Source organism: Populus trichocarpa, chromosome 10 (genome assembly GCF_000002775.5).
Source record: "Populus trichocarpa isolate Nisqually-1 chromosome 10, P.trichocarpa_v4.1, whole genome shotgun sequence".
NCBI classification, from domain to species: Eukaryota; Viridiplantae; Streptophyta; class Magnoliopsida; order Malpighiales; family Salicaceae; genus Populus; species Populus trichocarpa.
The window spans coordinates 13,220,708-13,239,783 of NC_037294.2; the positions used below are offsets into that span (position 1 = coordinate 13,220,708).

The 19,076-nt window shown below is 34.2% G+C and overlaps 1 protein-coding gene across 4 annotated transcripts; it reads left to right on the forward strand.

Moving 5' to 3' along the window:
- Positions 1-858: 858 nt before the first annotated feature.
- On the forward strand, positions 859-17,110 carry LOC7475530 (ATP-dependent DNA helicase homolog RECG, chloroplastic). 4 transcript variants are annotated; one of them, XM_052456422.1, is made up of 17 exons: positions 862-1,158; positions 1,286-1,380; positions 1,472-1,604; positions 2,522-3,130; positions 3,228-3,340; positions 3,826-4,054; positions 5,494-5,660; positions 6,955-7,036; positions 7,460-7,549; positions 7,951-8,184; positions 8,404-8,500; positions 8,649-8,797; positions 8,876-9,019; positions 11,706-11,864; positions 12,404-12,487; positions 14,063-14,635; positions 16,668-17,110. In XM_052456422.1, exons 1-17 carry the CDS (start codon positions 1,120-1,122, stop codon positions 16,758-16,760), a joined length of 3,090 nt encoding a protein of 1,029 aa, XP_052312382.1. In that variant the 5' UTR covers positions 862-1,119; the 3' UTR covers positions 16,761-17,110. The 4 variants fall into 4 exon arrangements, with proteins under 4 accessions (XP_052312384.1, XP_052312382.1, XP_052312383.1 ...); XM_052456423.1 differs by having other exon boundaries at positions 8,404-8,475; positions 8,645-8,797; XM_024610528.2 differs by having other exon boundaries at positions 1,298-1,380.
- Positions 17,111-19,076: the final 1,966 nt, after the last annotated feature.

Sequence of the window (19,076 nt, forward strand, 5' to 3'; positions counted from 1 at the left end):
TAATTTCAGTGAACTATAAAAACTAAATTATTTTTCACTCGAACTTTGAGATATATAAAATAAAAGTTATATTGTTTGTTATTCTTAATTTTTAATATCCAAGATACTTTCATTTCTATTTAAAAAGTTTTAATATTATTTTCGGAAGATTAATTTTTTAATATTTTAAGCTTGTAAGTATTGTTGTAAAACATGATATTTATTGTACATAACAAGCCATACACGATAATTTTGAAAAATCTAATTTTTAAAGTTAATTCACTTCTAAGGTGTGTTAGGTTTTAATTGTGTTTTGAAAAAAATATTATTTTTTAATTATTTTGATGCATTGATGATAAAAATAAATTTATAAAAATAAAAAATATTATTTTAATATATTTTTAAATAAAAAAATACTTTAAAAAATAATCAATATTATTATCCTAAACAGTCTCTAAACGGGTTGTATATTAAAGCAATTCATATCTTTTTTTTTCTTGCATATAAAATCTTGTTTCGTTTCTATTCACTTTATTGTTTAAGTGGATATTATAATTTGGTTTTCAAATAATTTTTTTTCAACTAAATTATGCAAGTTTCAACGTGCTCCTAACATTTCATATAAAAAAATTCCATGCAGAAATTGGTCATTTTATCCCTAATCGAAAGGTTGGTTCACAAATACTTGACGCTAATCAGTTGTGACTGACACAATTGAAACTACGGGGGTACATATCGACTTCAAAGACAAATGCAGTGACTAAATTAAATCGATTTCGGCCTATTTTCACATGAAGAGATGTGGGCTCATGAATTGGGCCGGGAAAGCAAAGCAGGGCTTTTGTTATAACAATAACAATAATAATATCTCCCGCCTCTGGATACGAGCTCTTCTTCTTTCCACACCCACTGATATTAATTATTACAGTTCGTGTCAAAGGGTAGAGGGAAGAAGCAAGAAGCAATGTATTTCTTCTTTTTAAAATTAATCGAAACTAGTCATAAATTAGATACAGATTATAAACACGGAATCGAACTGGAGGTGTCTCTTTCTTTCATTCTTTCTTCTTTCTTCATTGCATCGACTTTATAATTAGGAAGGACAGGACAGGACATGCTCTTGTTTTGAGCTTGCTTCTCATGGCACCGACTCTATCGGCTATGGGATCGTTTCGTATTGTAAGCATAGGAATGCTATTTCCTTATTTGTTTTTCTATAAATTGTTATTGAAATAATTATCTAGGTTTTTTTTTTTTTACAAAAAGAAGAACTACAGTTCTTTATTTATTTATCTCTTGATCAAAGATTCCATTTCAGTGTTGTAGTGGAAAATGGCCGACGACTATAGTTTTCTTTAAAGCTGAGAGAGGGTATCGAAGTGCTTTGAGTAGAAATATGAGGTGCTTATTGTATTCTTATTTTATTCTGATCGAAGGATTTTTCTTTTTGAGAACACTTCCAACAATCTGAATTTTCCCTTTTGAGTTGCAGGTTTAATAATTTCGTCTTCAGGATATCAAAATTTCCTTCTTGTTCGAAGCATACATTTGTGGAAAGGTTGTTTAAACAAGCAGGCAAGCATGGCGAACAAAGTATATCAAATCGGTCAAAATTGCTTAATAGGGTAAACGAGTGTGTGTTGACAGACGAGTTTTCTTTTGCATTTGTTCTCTTTGCCTTTTTTTCTTTTGTTTCTACAATTTCTTCACTCACTGCAGTGGGCCTTTTCTTCAAGATGATGTGTAGCATTAGCAAATCTTGGATCCGTAATGAGTAGTTATAGAAACTTGATGGTGGAGAATAATTTGGCCATGTGTGGAAAAAAAATTTAAATGTTTTAGAAGCTCGATTCCATTCAAGATGAAAAAGGTGACACGGAGAAATAAAAACGACCTGGGTTGATGGTAAAAACTCGATAACAGTATTTGAAGGAAACTTCACTTAAATGCTGTCTTCCTCTTGCTTGGAGGTTTTCCTTTTTTTTTTTGAATTTCTATCAATCCTATTGTTTGGATATTTCTTACCTACAAAGTTTTGTAATTAAGCTATTTAGACTTAATGAGAGTTCTTACTTTTATTGCCTTTCCCTTTTCTTTTGAACCCCCCCCCCCCCCCCAAAGAGTGAACAACATGCAAGTCTGTTGGGTAAAATGTGATCTAGAACAAAATTAATGATAGGTTAGAATAATCTTGATAAAAACACTGTTGGGATTTTTAAGGCAAGGGTTATCATTGGTTTAATTATGTTAGAGATCACAGCTAATAGCTGAGAAATCGATCATGAAGATTTCCAGAGAAAAATGCCCAGCAGCTTGTAATCAAGAGGCATCTCATAAGCATGGATCAATCATTCTTGTTAGTGGAAGTCACCCCACCCTTTTGTTTTAGGTTTTGTATTTTCACGAGGTTTTATCCTACATAATCGTGTAATTATTCTCTATGTTATTGGAATATGAAGAATGCTTCGTCTGCATTGTCTTGAGTGTTATTTAGCTCTTCATTCTAGATGTTCTTTGACCTGCAATTTTTAATTTCTTACAGGTCCAAGCGCTCATGGATTATGATGGTTTTCATGATTTAATCGAGAATGAAACAGCTGCAAAACAATTTAGAGGGAATGCCAAAGATGATACAGATGATTTTGATGTCTCCTTGGCCTGTAAAAGATTTCCATCCATTGTCTTGGGTAGTTCTCCTCCAGTGGAACTGTATGATGAGTCTGAAATTAACAGCCTTCTAGCAGCTAAAATTCTGGAAGGATTTCTTCCAAATGCTATGGGTGTGAAATGTGTTGATCCAGATACTCTTCATGAACAGTTGACTTCTCCACACACTGAAAATGTGAACTCTTCCATGCCAAAAGAATTAAGAGGTGAAAGCTCATACATATTAAGTGAATTCAGGGAAGAAAATACATATACATCAAAAGAAATAAAAGAAGAAAATCTTCACAGTTTGCCTTTATATTCTCCGGACATGACGTTGGAAACTGAAGAAAAAATAGTTCCTAAAATTGGCATGGAAGAATACACTACCAAAGTGGAGCTTGAATCACAAGTAAATCTTGCATATCTTGATAAACCTATCAGTTGCTTACCTGGGTTAAGTACTAGGCAACGTCGTCAGCTAGAAAATTGTGGTTTTTACACGGTAGGGTCTGTTGCAGATAATGTGAAAAGTTGAAGTTCTTTTATGTTCTTATAATTGGAATAGGACATGGGTTCACATTCTTGTCATGTTCATGCAGTTGCGGAAGTTGCTGCAACATTTTCCTCGAACCTATGCTGATTTGCAGAATGCACATTTTGGAATTGACGATGGACAGTATTTGATTTCTGTTGGGAAAGTAACATCTTCCAGGTATTGAGGTATCGTTCCTGAAATTCTTACCCTCTCATTCTTTATGCTGGACGAACAAAATGTCAGATTGTTTTCAGTACATCAACATATTTTGGCCTGTGTTTTATTAAGTTCTCGGAGTTCCAATATCACTTATATTAGGTAAGGGAAAACAGAGTACATGATTTTGGGTATTTGTTGCGTCTAACCCTTCAATGCACTGTTCTTGTTTTTTTGGCTGACATCATGTTGTCAGGTCTTGTGTAATTAAGTTTTAAACCTGTTTTTAAGGACACCATGTGTCTCAGCATATTTAGATATTTTCTTATATTTATTCGATTTCCAGTTTCTTGCTGTGCATAATTTCCACTCTCTTCATGTGCACTTATACATTTTCATGTCTAACTACACACATCTTCTGCGTGCTTGTCTGTTGATGCATTGATCACTAAGTGAATGGGAAGTTTGTGTATCAATGTTGATATTATTGACCATTTCTCTTTCAGGGCTGTTAAAGCCAGTTATTCACTAGCATTTGCTGAAGTGATTGTGGCTTGTGAGATTATAAACAATGAATCTAAGCACTTGATTGATGACAACAATAGTGGAGGAAAGAAGACGATTTATCTGCACCTTAAGAAATATTTTCGTGGCACCCGTTTTACTTGTCTACCATTTCTTAAAAAAGTCGAAGCGAAACATAAATTGGGAGATGTTGTCTGCGTTAGTGGTAAGGTGAGTAGGACTTCTCCACTGGATGCTTTTTTTTTCCGTGTCTTGATAAAGGTATATTCAGTTGTTTTCATATTGTTTCATCTAGGAGTGTTAGCTTGAGCAAGGGCAAGAAATTTGTAACAAGTCCCATTACTGGATCTTTCTTCTTCTTTTGGCCTGCTGATTCTATGAAGTTTCTACTTTGCATGAGTCATTTTACTTGTATTTCCAATGAGGGATGCTGTAGACTAATTTACTTCAAGTTGTGTAATTGCATATCTTGTGAACTTATTTTCCAAGGTGGTGTTGGGGTGAAAAAACATTTATAAACTTTTGGATGCTGTATTTTGTACTTTTTGTTTGAGACCTTTTATTGAAGTTGTCCTTTCCAGAAACTAGCTTTGGAGGTTTTTTTAGGACTTGGATAGCTCTTCTAGAGAATAATTGATGTAAAGTTTCCACTTCATGTATGTATGATTGTACATTGCGCACTCACATACATTTAATCTATTTGTGTGGAGACATTTCCCTTTTCTTTTCTGCGATTTTTTCCAAAGAATATTTTCATGTACATTTTCTCTTTGATTGAATTAGTCAAGAGAAATGAGAGAAAAGCCTTTTTTCCTCTTCATTTTTTTTTTGCCTTTCCCCCCTTATATTTTTATATTCATATAGGTACCGAATTGCTTATGATATTATTTGTTTATGCATTTTGTGAATTAGTTCTCCTGATATTAAAAAATATGGTTGTGTGATCTCTTCCCGTAAACCAACTTCTTTTCTAGGATGTATAACCGTTTGTTTACTTGTGAAATTCTCCCATCTACTTGCCATGTTAATTAGTGGATTATAGTAGCGTGCACTAGCATGAAAGGGGATTCTGTCCTCCTGTCTATTCTTACTTTCTTAAGGCTCAGAATCTAGCTTTTTTCGTGCTTTAACATTTCTTTCTTTTCCTTATTGTTTCTGTTTTATCATCCCTTGTATTATACCCTTTGTTGCAATAGAACTTTTATAGTTTTACCCATTCAAAAATGATAGTTTGTGAACTAAATGTCAACCAGCATTGTGCCTCCATCCTAATGCTGATTGTATGTTGAATTTTCTGGAAAGGGGTGTCGGTAGTCAGATATTCTTTATGGAAATGATTTCTTAGATGTATTGAGCTTGGTCGTTACTGCTGATGTCACACATATTTCAGTGTCTGTCATTTCTATAGTGGTCTATTTAGGTATAAAAAATATGATAGTGTGAATTGATTCTTCAAGTAGCATAGTAGGATCAGCAATGACTAAAATAATTAGATTTTTTATTATAAAAAGAAGTGGTTATATTTTTTTTTCCATATGATGTATGGTTCCCCTTTAATTCTATTCTCAAGTTGTTTGATTTATTCATTGACATCATATTTTGAGTTTTGGGCATTTTGAGACTTGGTGCGTGAATGTGTTGTGATGTAGGTTAGAACCATGAGTACTAAAGGAGATCACTATGAAATAAGAGAATACAATATTGATGTGCTAGAAGACAGAGAAGATTCATCTTCTATTGTGGAAGGGAGGCCATATCCTATATACCCTTCAAAAGGAGGCTTAAATCCTGACTTTCTTCGGGATACTATTTCAAGGTTTTGTGCGATACCCTTTTTTGTAGTTTGGCATCTCCTGTCATTCAAAGACAGCCCCTTTTCTCAGTTCCTGTTGCTTCTATGATTAATGATTCAAGTCTAATCCTTCTTTAGGATATGTGTGCATGTGTAGAGCATGAAGCTAAGCCTTTTATTGTCTCTTATTTTGTTATGTGCTATTCCTTTCATGCTGTACAGTTGGCATTAATTGCTTATATATAAGAAAATTATGCTTTTGCAATTCTTTTTTGGCTATTTACACAATTTCCTCTTATCTAAAGAAAAGAGATCTGGTTTAGTGTACTCCAAGATATGAACCACATTTGTTGACCAACAATGTTGAGTCTTCTGTAGACGTTAGAGAATTATATGTTGTACCTGCTTTTTTGACACTGTGAAACCTTTTGGAAAGTTCATTCTGATGGTTCTTAGCATTTTCCTTACCTCTGTAGATGAGTTTTTTGATAGAAACTTCAGTAAGGATTGTGTTCTCCAAATGCTTGATTTTGGTCAAAAGAGTTATTCAACAAAATAGATCTCCAAGAAAATGTCCTAGTCGGAAAAAAAAGGAAAGAAAAAGTCCATGTGTTTTTTAAACAACCATTTGCGTACATTTTCAGATCAATCAAACATTGCATGAATCTGGTTGAATCATTCTTCTCCATAATTTTCCTAAGATTTTGCACAAAGTGGTGCAGTGTACTACTATTAGCCCATTTCCCCCCACGATGTGGCAGCAATTCTGTTGTGACTTCTTTTCATGAATAGCATATATACTTTATGTGCTTGAGGCATGACATTAGGAAAGTACTCAGGAATGCTGCGTGGCAGCAATCATTCTTCTCATATTTTAATGCTGCGTGGCAGTAATCATTCTTCTCATATTTTGTTCCATAACTAAAAAAAGTAATAGAATTAGGTGGTCTTTGTTCTCTAAAATGTGTTTAGAGTGACAATAATGTAGATTTTCTTTAAAATAATTTAAGTGCACTCACCCTCTTAACCATGGTGGGTGGTTCCATAATTTCTTTTTTATTAGACTATTTTTTAAAATATACAATCTTACCCCCCACAGGCATTTTCTTTGAATTTAGCAGTTTTATGCTTCTTTGCATATGCGTCAACATCATAGTATACATGAAAGAAGTTTACTCATTAGTTTAATCTGAAAGAAAACTTGATCACCAAAAAAGGAATCGTTAAGGGGCTCAAGCTATTTTTTTTTAGTTTATGAGACAACAGTGTGTAGTTTTGAGGTATGTACAAGTTCTTACCTTTCTCTTATATCTTCCAGAGCTGTACGAGCCCTGCTTGCTGATGTTGATCCTATTCCAAAAGAAATCATTCAGGATTTTGGACTTTTACGTCTCCATGAAGTAAGGAAGTCTTCTAGAATATGTTTCAATTATTGATATATTAATGCATATTTGGTTCTTCATATAACAAGAATGACCATTAATGTTACTAGTGATAATGTGCTTGATTTGCTGATAGATCATCTATATTGTCATCAAGTTTTGAGGTAAATTGTGTGGTTTGCTGTGCCTCAGTTCTGTCTTCTTCCAAGCAGTCTTGAGCTTTTAGGAGTTCTGATCAGTGATCAGTGTGGGTGTTGAAGTTCTTCAACGGATTAGAATGCTATAAAATAATATTTCAACAATAAAATAAATTGCATTGTGAACATTTAACTATGGCAGTGCCTCTATTTATGTGCACAAATATGGCATGTGTGGCTGTTATTTCCTGTCAATGCTTGCTTATTTTGATAAACCTAAATTTCTTTTCTCAAAAAATTGCAGGCATATATAGGGATTCACCAGCCAAAAAATGCAGATGAGGCTGATTTAGCTCGCAAAAGGCTTATTTTTGATGAGTTCTTTTATCTACAGGTGATCTGAAATTTCATGTTACTTTATGGCATATGAATCACAATTGTATTGCTGTGAGACATTATGTATTCGCTCTGTATCATTATTGTTCATTTGTACATGATTCATTGCAGTAGCAGACCGTTTTATAAAAGGGAGTGCAATTATGATCTGGAATGCATGCTATTTAATTGATGATAATTCTCCTGGTGACATCATCACATGATTATTTCCAAAATCTTGTTTACAGCCATTGACTGGGTTGCATCTTTTTCTCTTTTCTTTTTTCAGTAGCTGGAAGGTCACTATCTATTTTACTTGAAGCTTGTTGTTTCTGCCTTTTCCTTGTATTGCAAGTTGTTTTTGTGCTGATGTCTCATGGCTTTTCTTTTATTAACTCTAGTGTATCACTCTCTCTGCAGTTGGGGCGCTTATTTCAAATGCTTGAAGGTCTTGGTTCGCGAATGGAGAAAGATGGACTGCTGGACAAGTACAGCAAACCTGAGTTGAATGCTGTTTATGTGGAAGAATGGTCCAATCTCACCAAGAAATTCTTGAAGGCTCTTCCATATTCCCTTACTTCAAGCCAGCTAAGTGCTTCTTCACAAATTATATGGGATCTGAAGCGACCAGTTCCCATGAATCGACTCTTACAGGTTCTGGATTTTATATGACTAGTTGTTTTATCACTAAAAACAATGTAGAACCTGTTTCTATTTGCTTTCAATCTGATGTTCTGTTTTGAGCTTATCCAAAGAGTTATTTTTGGTTATCAGTATAGAGTAATCAGATTCTATGTTAAACTTTGTGGCACTTGATTGAGATTATTGAACTCTGAAAAAGATTTCATTCTTCAAATTTGATGTTTGTTTCAGGGTGATGTTGGATGTGGGAAAACGATTGTAGCTTTTCTGGCTTGTATGGAGGTTATTGGTTCTGGTTATCAGGTTGACCACTTCATGAACATATTATGTAATACACGTATTTGTTCCTTAATTTATTTTATTTTTCTGGATTATTCCCACATATTTTGTCATGTTAACTTCTTTGATAGTTATCACTTTGCAATGTGTATGCTCTATGTTGCATACATATAATGAGGTCTCTGTACTTTAGGCAGCTTTCATGGTTCCAACGGAGTTGCTTGCGATCCAACATTATGAACAGTTACTTAATTTGCTAGAGACTATGGGCGAAGTCCAGTCAAAGCCTTCTGTTGCTTTATTAACAGGATCAACCCCATCGAAACAATCACGGATGATTCGTAGGGTATGCTTTTTTATCAAGTGCTTGTTTGATTCTTAAAAGACAATCTTTGAGATTGTTTTTCATTGAGTTAATTGACAGGATCTCCAAAGTGGAGACATCTCTATGGTCATTGGAACCCACAGTTTGATATCTGAGAATGTAGAATTCTCTGCTTTACGCATTGCTGTAGTAGATGAGCAACAACGCTTCGGTGTGATCCAGAGAGGAAGGTTTAATAGTAAGGTTGTCTGCCTCCTTGTTCTAGTATGATGACTTTTTACTGTAAATATCTAGTTAACTTAATCTGTTATTTCATGTCTTTTGTCTTTTGTCATTGCAATCGCTTGTTATTACTTCCTTGTTCGTGAAGATTTACTCAAACAGCATGATGATTTGGTTTCTTTAGTTTTTCTTGGTGTTCAATTTTTTTGAGAATATTGTGGCATGTAGATTAGAAAAGATTCAAGAAGATCAAATTTTAAGTACAAAAATCTTCTCCATATTCCCATTGATGTCAAATGAAGGGATGAGCAAAAACAAAAACAATAAAAAATTTAAGAGAATTCTATGAAATCTCAAATACTCATTTATTTGATCAATCAATGTTCAGACTCATTACTAATGCCTAACTGCAGTGGCTTGTATGGGTTTGAAGCTTCTACAAGCAGAAACACATTAGCCCAGTTGGAATGGCAGTTGAGCCAAAGGTTACGGGTTCAACACTCACTGAGGTAGTTGAACTTCTATACTTATCTGAAAAAAAAGGGAATATTAAACCATAGAAAAACATAGTAATAGGTTATAGAACTAAATCCTAACACTTTCTTAAGTGCTAAATAGGAAATATAAAGTTCATGAAAAATATTAAAAACATGGAATAAGCAAATATTAATCCTGCAAGTCACTCTTCGTAATCCATCACATGTTATAGGCCAATGACTTGATAATTGAAGCTTGTTTGGGTGAGTGATTCTGGAGATTTGTGGTTGCTTTGAATGGTCAAGAGAAACTGAATTTCAGTGGTGGAAGCAAGTGGAGGTACTGAGCTGGCTGTATAGAGTTTTTTATGCAAGTGTCACACACAACTTTGGTGCTTTTTTATGATGTGGATGAATTTTAAGGACAATGAGAAGGGATAGGGTTGTGTAATCATTACTGAGTTGATGCAGCCTATGGGGATCATTGGTTTCCAAACTTGTTGACGATGGCAGAATATAACTATGTCAGGTGAAGGATGATTTTATATGAATTAGTGATGTAATGCCAAAATTCTTAGACAAGAATTTTGCGATGTGGATTGATAATTTATAGCTGAGAATTTTACATGGATCGGTAATATTTGATGTGTTTCTCATAAGCTCTGTACTACTGCACTCAACCAAGTTTCAGTTTTAAACTTGGGTTGTCTGTGAATTGTTCCCCCCATTTTATTTGTTTTTGGTCACAGTTTTTGGAAAACAAGATATTAAATCACTTTTTATTACTTCATCTTACAGAGCTGCATATAGAGCACACTATAAAACTTTTATTATCAGTAAGAGCTGACACGCCCTGGCCCTCAATCAACCCCCATTAATGTCACCTAGAGAAAGGAACTTGAAAGAGGCCTATTATCTGTAAGAAACTGTCAAGGCCTGGTGCTAAATCACCCCCTCCAACACTGCCAAAAAATGTAATATTTACTGAGCAGGTTTCTATAGCATTTGTAGAACAATATTTTGTTGCTTTATAAAATCATTTCCTTGTGTTGATTTCCTGTACATCTGATCATGCTTCAATTGCAGCCTGGTTTGCTGGCCCATCACTGAATATGGTAGATTCAAGAGCAAGAAATGTTTTGGACTAAATAGCGAATATTACATCTTTATGCTTTCCCATTGATCATGATTTTCCAAAACATACTCTGAAGACTGGCTCCCTAAATTTATTCAGGAGCTACATATATTTCACTATAGATCCAACTATTATTTCTGCTGCAAAGATTTTCCTAGTCTTTTAAACAAAAGTGCTGAAAATTGATATAATAACTCTACTGGGCTCTATGATGCAGTCAAATTGATGTAATAAAATTTTAAGTGTGGAAAATTGCAGGTGGTATGTACTGAGTTTTGACTGTATCAAGAGCTAATTGGTGCGGTGAAGTTATTGGAACTAAGGTCTATTAGTTTGAAGTTTGAAATGGTTGTCTTCAAACTCTGTTAAGATTGCAATAGATATCCTGGTGTTGCTTTAAAATGAAATCAGCTGTGGCAGGAGAGTTAATGATGTTTGTGAGTTCTGTAACAATTCTGATACATCAGTTTTGCTAGGGTGAAAGAAAGTGGGGGTATGGAAGGAGGGAGGAGTGGTGTGTTTACTTTGTAAGATAAGTAGGACAGGAATAGTGTTTAAATTGGAAGTATGAAGCTAAAATGGAAGTGAACTGATCCACAAAATTAGTTAAGAGGATGAAAGGAAGGTTTTTTATAATTGGATAGATGGTTTTTATCTTACATCTTACATGATTGATTTGTCAGGAGTTCTATTTTATTTATGGAATTAAACACGCAGTCATCTTTCTATATCCTTTTTCATTGTATTATCAAACCTGGAAAGAAGAAAATACAATCTCCAGTCTTGTTCTTACCATTATGCTTGGACCTTTGCTATTAATTTACCGCCTAAGAAATGCTGGCAGTGTCATTAACAAAAAAGTGGATTTTGTAAATAGCATTGATGACTTATTTGTGATGCTTCCATTGTCAAAGATGAATCTCTTACCTGATGCATGCTTCTAAGTTGTTTTTTGCTATTTTGTCCTGAAAATCATTTCGCTATCATTTATTTTAAACAAAATTTAATGCTGTCATTTGCAACTCAAGGTTTCATTATCTTTCTGTGATTATTTTATAAGACGGGGTGATTGAGGCATGGAACCTAATCTCTGCAGCTATACCATAGCCCTCTAAGTTCAAGAATGTCAGCATCCAACACGGATACATCTTCAGAAGGTGATTTCCATATGGCCCCACATGTTCTTGCCATGTCAGCCACTCCCATTCCAAGGACACTTGCTCTGGCGTTATATGGAGATATGTCTTTAACACAAGTAAGTAAATATTTTGCCTCTTCGGTTATAATCTTTTCATTTGAGCAGCTTTTTATAACTTTCCTTAAATCTTTTAACCTTATTTCATAATGTTGGGCATAAGTTATCTATATCTTGGTTATGGACAAGGTTGTCTAGACTTCACATATACATCTTTCAAAACCAATTTCAAACAAGTTTAGTGAAAAACAGTATTTGGCCACAAGTCATGGTTTTCTTCTCTAACTTATTTTATTTCTTTTTCTGGTTGCTAACAAGGGGCACTGCATAATTCATTCATGTAATACATAGCAGTTAAAGTAGACAGCTGCTTACATATATTTAAGTTTGTATTTTGGAGCCGTATGGCTGAGTTCTTCTAGCATAAGTTTTGGATTGAAGATATCAAATTTTTTTCCCTTAATAAAGTGGCTATGCATCTGATTTTTGGGCCCCCATGAATTCTTACATAATTTTTTTTTTTTGATATTTACAAGCTGTTGGTGGATTTAATTAAATTCACCTCTTATAAGGTCATTGTTTGGTTTCTTTGTTGGCAGATAACTGACTTGCCTCCTGGAAGAGTTCCGGTTGAAACATATATTTTTGAAGGAAATTATGATGGCTTTGAAGATGTCTACAAGGTTTGGTACTGTTTTATTTTAACATGTCTAAATGTACTGTGTAGTTTAAAACACGTCTCAAGAATTTTGTAACTTCTTCATGACATGAGCAGGATGTCTTAAGGCTTGGGACTTTTTCTTACCTTCCTAGAGGACTTTATAACAGGTCTTATGACAATCATTGGAACATTTATTAAGAACCTTATAACATGTTACATTTTGGGGAGTGTCCTTGGACGTTTTTCAGAGAGATCGGAGATAGCTTACCCTGTTTATTCCGTTCCATTTTCTTTTCAAATTAAAATTTTCTTATGTGTGATGAATGATCACCTTATTCAATAACAAACCTTTAAAATTCTGTCAGTTCACCCATTCCGCACACACTAAATCACTGAATATTCTGTAGGTCTTTTATAACACAACACGTGCATTATGGAGAATGCCCATTTGACCTCCCTTGCAATAGTAGTTCATTACCGTTGTCATTTGATTTTTCTCTTTGGGGGATTGACCAAACAAAAAGCAACAATGAGGTGAACGACCAAGAGGTGGGAAAGAACAGACTAGTGAAATTTCCAAACCCCTCCAAAGAACATACCGCTTCAAACTGTTGGTGAAGAGAAAGATAGTGTTTAAGAAAGATCCTCCATCTCTCGTATAATTTCTCAGTCAAAATTATGTATGTTATAATAGATCCCAATACTTTTGTACTGTCTTGTTATGTTTTTCTACCAGATACTAAGCTATCTGCTTTATGGATCTTACTATGTTCATGGTTTGCCATGTTTTTTGTTAGGATCTTTAAATTGTAAATCATAGCTTTGTATATGTCAGTGGTGGTAATTCTATTAGGAATGGTTTTATTTGCACTCCACCATCTGTTAATCCCACTTCATAACTTTATGCAGTGACTAAATTAATCTTCATTTAAAGTGTCCTTTATTAGCAATTGAAATTGCATGATATCAATTTTGAACATTGTAATCCCATCCTAACTTCTACTTAAAATATTGTTAGAAAAATTAATGTTCTTTAAAAGTAAAATAAACGTGCTAGTAACTATGTTCTGTCGTTTGGCATAAGTTATTTGTGATGATCATTATACTAAAAAATTTAAGATATGGCAATCCATACGAAAGTTTTTAAAGATGCACAATCCCCTTGTGAAAATCAATTTTGGATGTATCCTATATTCAATTAGATAAAAGTAATACTGTAGAATAACATTAATGTTTAGTTATCTGTATAGGATTTAACAGAGACGAAGTCATATTATTAAGAGCGAGATTGAAATTGGAGATTAACTTTATAAATCCGTTTGTGTATAAAAAAACCCAAAAGTAATCTAAAATATCAAATTTTATTGCTATCTTAAATGTTTGAGTTTCCTTGTTGCATGTTAAGTTCAGAGGCTTTTTTTGCATTCGATGTCATGAAATTTTGATTTTAAAGAAGACTTGAAAGAGCGGCTAGATTTGGTAACTCCAAAAGTTTAGTAGGTTAGCGGGTATAAAGCCATACTTCTGCTAGTTGCTTGTCGTCTCTCTCCCTGCTATTACCACCAACACTAATTGATTATCAAATTGATTTTGCCAGATGATGAGAGATGAGTTAGAGGCAGGGGGGAGAGTGTATCTTGTGTACCCAGTCATTGAACAATCAGAGCAACTGCCTCAGCTACGTGCTGCTGCTGCTGATCTTGAAGTTATATCTCACAGGTTTCAGGATTACAACTGTGGGTTGTTACATGGAAAAATGAAGAGTGATGATAAAGATGAAGCGTTGAAACGATTCAGATCTGGTGTAACACATATACTGCTTTCCACTCAAGTAATTGAGATTGGTGTTGATGTCCCAGATGCATCTATGATGGTTGTTATGAATGCTGAAAGATTTGGAATAGCTCAGTTGCATCAACTTAGAGGACGAGTTGGACGTGGGGCAAGGAAGTCCAAATGTTTACTGGTCGCATCTACAACCAGCAGCCTTGACCGTCTGAAAGTGCTGGAGAAGTCATCAGATGGTTTTTACTTGGCAAATATGGATCTTCTTCTCCGTGGACCTGGCGACTTGCTCGGGAAAAAGCAATCTGGACATCTTCCAGAGTTTCCTATTGCCAGGTTGGAGATAGATGGGAATATTTTGCAAGAAGCACATGCTGCGGCACTGGTATGTCATTTCTCTGAAGTCTTTTCATTTAAATTTTTTTTGCTTGAATTGTCAATCTTTATTCAAAATAAATCATATATTTCTTCTTATAGTTATGAGTTAGTGATTTTTGGACGCTTGATAACTTCTGTTAGTAGCATAAATTGTTTGTGTTAACCTCTCTTATTCCCTATAGCTTGTGCACTAAAAACAAAGTATATTCTGTTGGATCTTGTTATCAATTAGAAGTTAAAAGGTCGCCCCCCCACAAGGGTAACATTGCACCAATACTTCTAGAGACTAAAGTGCACACGGTGCAAACTATAGGGAACTAAAGTGGCCTTCGCCAATGGTTTTTTCCCCGTGAGCATTGTTTGTTACAATGATAGAATGCAAAAGCATAATGAAGTCATTTACTTGGGTGTGGTGCATTTGTGATTGTCCATGCTTGTCTTTGTTTGCATATATTTCTGGACATGTTTTGGTTCCCGTGTGCTAGCTATTGGGTCTGCATGTTGCTATGGGTGCATATTCATCAATTCAGAAAGTGCTTTGCTAATTACGTTATTTAGTGACACTACTTTATTATCTTTCCTATAGTGTTAGTGAAGTTGTTTCTTTAGTTGGGATATGCAATCGCTTTTTATGTTTTAGTGTGAGATACACATTACTCTCCGAAAAGATTTCAGTCCAGTTTCCAAGCATATCCATAACTATAACAGTCTGCTTCTCAATATGGTCTACCATACATTAAATGTATCATTGGTAATAAGATCTATCCAATAAAATTGTTCACTTTTGAATTAAATCCCTTCCAGAATGGATGAATAGAAGTCCACAATCTTTGTTCAAGATTGACCATCATTTTGCTTAGATAACTATTGCATTTAAAGTTTGCCCCAGACTCCTGTTAAAAATGTTGCATATGATGGCATGTGTGCTCCAGGGGAAAATATTGCATATTTCATGTAAAAGTATAAACCAAATCATTTTATTTTGCACTTGATCCAGATCTTTTAATAATTTATGAAGGGGGATGGACATAAAATTTTCTTGTTTTGCTTTTTAATATTTCATGAGCACAATAATTTTTAAATCATGCACGTTAAATTGGTAAATTACCAATCACCAAAGTTTTACCAAGTCTCTATTTATTTTAAACTATGATTTTGTTTTTGTTTTTATTTTTTATTTAATTGTTTACACTTCGTAAGAGCCATTTAAAGTATAATAAAGTGGTGCAACTTATGTGCTTGATACGGGTCGCCTTGTGTTTAATATCATGTTCATATTTTTTAATAAGAATTTAATATGATTTCGTGGATGTCTTGTTCAAAAATAGGTTTATGGAAAGTTTTAGGAAAGTTTCAGTGGATAATATATGATAAATAATTTTTATAAGGATGTCTTTAAAAAATAACAAAAAAACTTGGAAGTTTTGGCTCCCAAGTTGCTAACAGTGAGTTCCACCATTCCTTGTCATTTCTGTTCCTTTTACTCTCAAACTTCTCTCTTCATGACTGGCCAACGTGAACGAGCAGTGCATGAAAAATTATTTTTTCATGAAGTGGGTTAATAATCACTTGTACATATAAAAAATCCATTTTCTTATCGGTATGAATAGACCATAACAACAGAACCAGAGACTTTTTACTGTTGGTCAAAGGTGTTTTCTGTTGGTCGTCAAAAATCAATGTTAGCATGGACTTGGTTTGGCATGAATCCTTCACAAAATTTTTGGAAGGGAACACGTGCCTTTTACTTGCTGGTAACGACTGAAGTAGATTTTTCTATTTTGCTTGCTATATAACATGCAAAATAGGGATTATCTGGTGTGCTACAGGCTCCAGTGTAGCCCACATCAAAGCTGGAACAGGCTTGTGTTAATAAGAATTTTAAATGTCTGGCGTGATCTTTAAATGCTGATGGTAATCAAAAGCTCAAATTTAGTTGCTTTCAAAATGCATTTGACTATATAAAAGCATCCGTTTGATTTCCAATTATTCACCGGTTCCAATTATGTTTATTTCTTCTTTACTTTGTTTATATGCAGAAAGTTCTTGGTGAGTCTCATGACTTGGAGAGATTTCCAGCGCTCAAAGCGGAGCTTAGTATGCGACAACCATTATGTCTTCTTGGGGATTGAGATACAGAAATTTAACTATTCTCTCAACTTCTATTCTAATTAGAAACTCCCGCAGCAAGAATTGATGACCCTTGGAAAAAAGGGACAAGCCTTTTACCAGCAAGTGCACCGGATCCATGATTAAGGCTATAGTTTTTGCATCCACGTTGGATCAAGCGTTTGCATCAACCATTGTATGTAGGCCAAATCAGTATGGTTTGTTTCTAGGTGAAGAAAACTACGATATTTACTTTTTGGCAGTTGTTTTTTCATGTAAATTTGAGCCTCGGATGTAATCGTTCGATTGATAGTTCCAAGTTAACACTGGTTATTTCGTGCTCCTTGGGGATGTATGCTGTCAATTTAGTACATCTGTGCCTTTCTTTTTGCACAAGAAGGGGGCCTCTTTCTAATTATTTTTTCACTCTGCTTCTGCGATGGCTATGCAGCATGCCAGGGCAATAACTAGCTTCGAGGACGGTTTCAATGTCCCAGACGTTTTAAACGCAACGAGGTTCAAAGTAATCTTTAATCCAAAAACATGCTCTCTTAATCATTGAATGACCATGTCTTCCCAGGTAACGCAGAGTGTAAAGGCCTAGAATTGATATTTCTACTGATATCTTTGAGCTTGATTTGGTCTTCGGCCTCAAATATCAACAGTGACTTTTTGCCGATATTGGAGCCCCGGGTTAAGAGAATAGGGTAGTTCGTTGCTCTGTATGAAAGAGCGTGGAGGTAAAGAATGCGAGGTAACTTGTTACGCTTGTCGAGAAAACTTCAGGCTTCCCAATGAGGCTGTCGAATTAAATACGTTTTTTTAATGCATAAAAGACGTGGATTCTTTTATTCGATTTGTTTTTAAATCTTGATTGGTTAATTGTTCTATATGTACCTTAAATTTATTCTTTAATCCGTGAGAGTTGAATCGTATGAATTAGCGATCACCGTGAAGAAAAAGTTCCCCTGGAACTGCTTTGGAAATTTGGAACTAATTATACCGATTTTACTTCGATATGATATTAGGAACAGGGAATTTATCTCGTGGAATATTAGAAACATCCTGTCGGCAAGCACATATTTTTATGTCAGATTTCCAATGATCACAGTGAAGATGGGCACGACCATCATAAACCCAAATGCTTCTTCTGTGGTCGGCCTCGGCCTAATATCAGAGAATTCTAATCAAATCAAAATTCCCTTTGGAATTTAGGAATGTTTGATAAGAAACAATAGTGTGTGTGTGTGTGTACAGGAAGACGAGACCCACTTGCTGTCCACTGAGATTACAAGACACGTTCATGGACTAGCCAATCAGCAAAAGCCAATAAACGGACAACCAGACATTTGAGGGCCCGCTCATGTTTCCTACCCAATGATCAAGATGGGGTCCACAGGTGTTCCATGTTCCATGAGATGTCCGTAACCTAATCATCAACTCTGGGTCCCACAACAGCCACGCTTTTCCCATATAATTCCTCACTTGTGTCCTTGCCCGTGCGTGTGTAATCGCGTGTATCAAGGTAATAAGGTTTTTTATATTTATTATTTACTGAAATAAAACAATTTAAATATTATTTATTAGATTTTGATTTTGATTATTATTTAATATTCAATAAAAATATATATTTGATAAATATAATATATATTAGTATTGAGTCATGTATATATTATATTAGATAAAAAAATATAAATATTATACATATATATATATATATAATATAAATATATATTTTAAATTAGATTTATATTAGATTTTAAATGGGTTTGATAATATTTATATTTGAAGTTAAAATAATTATAAAAAAAACCAACCTATTTAGATGATGTGATATCCATCAACCTCAGGTAAAATTATCATCAGTGATTATACATGAGTCATGACCTGATCTGACATTTTATTTTCCACTTATTAACGCTAATTTGTTTCTTTTTATGGGTCACGCATTCATGTGCAGAGAAACACTATTTTTCTTATTATTTAGAATACGAATCTCGCATGATAATTGAGCCAAGTTTAAAAAGTAAAGTGACAGCTTTTTACCCAAAGAAAAAGCATTACGGCTTTGTTGTTCAATTATGCTTGTAATTTTTTTCTTTTTTCTTTTTTTTTTCCTTCACTTTCTTTTTCGAAGAAAATTATACGTCTCTTAATCATCTAGAATCTTGAACCTTTTCATATTATGCTTCCAATATTAAAATCATTAAAAAATCAAAATAAAATTAATTATTAACAACATTAATTTGTGTCATACTTAAGTGTGAGATCTCAAAACTTTCTAGAATGGTTATCCATCATCAACGGAGAATATATTTTGCATTAAATTTGATGTTATA

Bases quoted from the DNA above. Each gene is read 5' to 3' on its own strand.
- LOC7475530 (XM_052456422.1), top strand. From the start codon at position 1,120: ATGGCACCGACTCTATCGGCTATGGGATCGTTTCGTATT. The intron at 8,501-8,648 runs GTAATACACGTA...TACTTTAGGCAG, and splicing joins CCACTTCATGAACATATTAT to CTTTCATGGTTCCAACGGAG. The intron at 11,865-12,403 runs GTAAGTAAATAT...CTTTGTTGGCAG, and splicing joins GAGATATGTCTTTAACACAA to ATAACTGACTTGCCTCCTGG.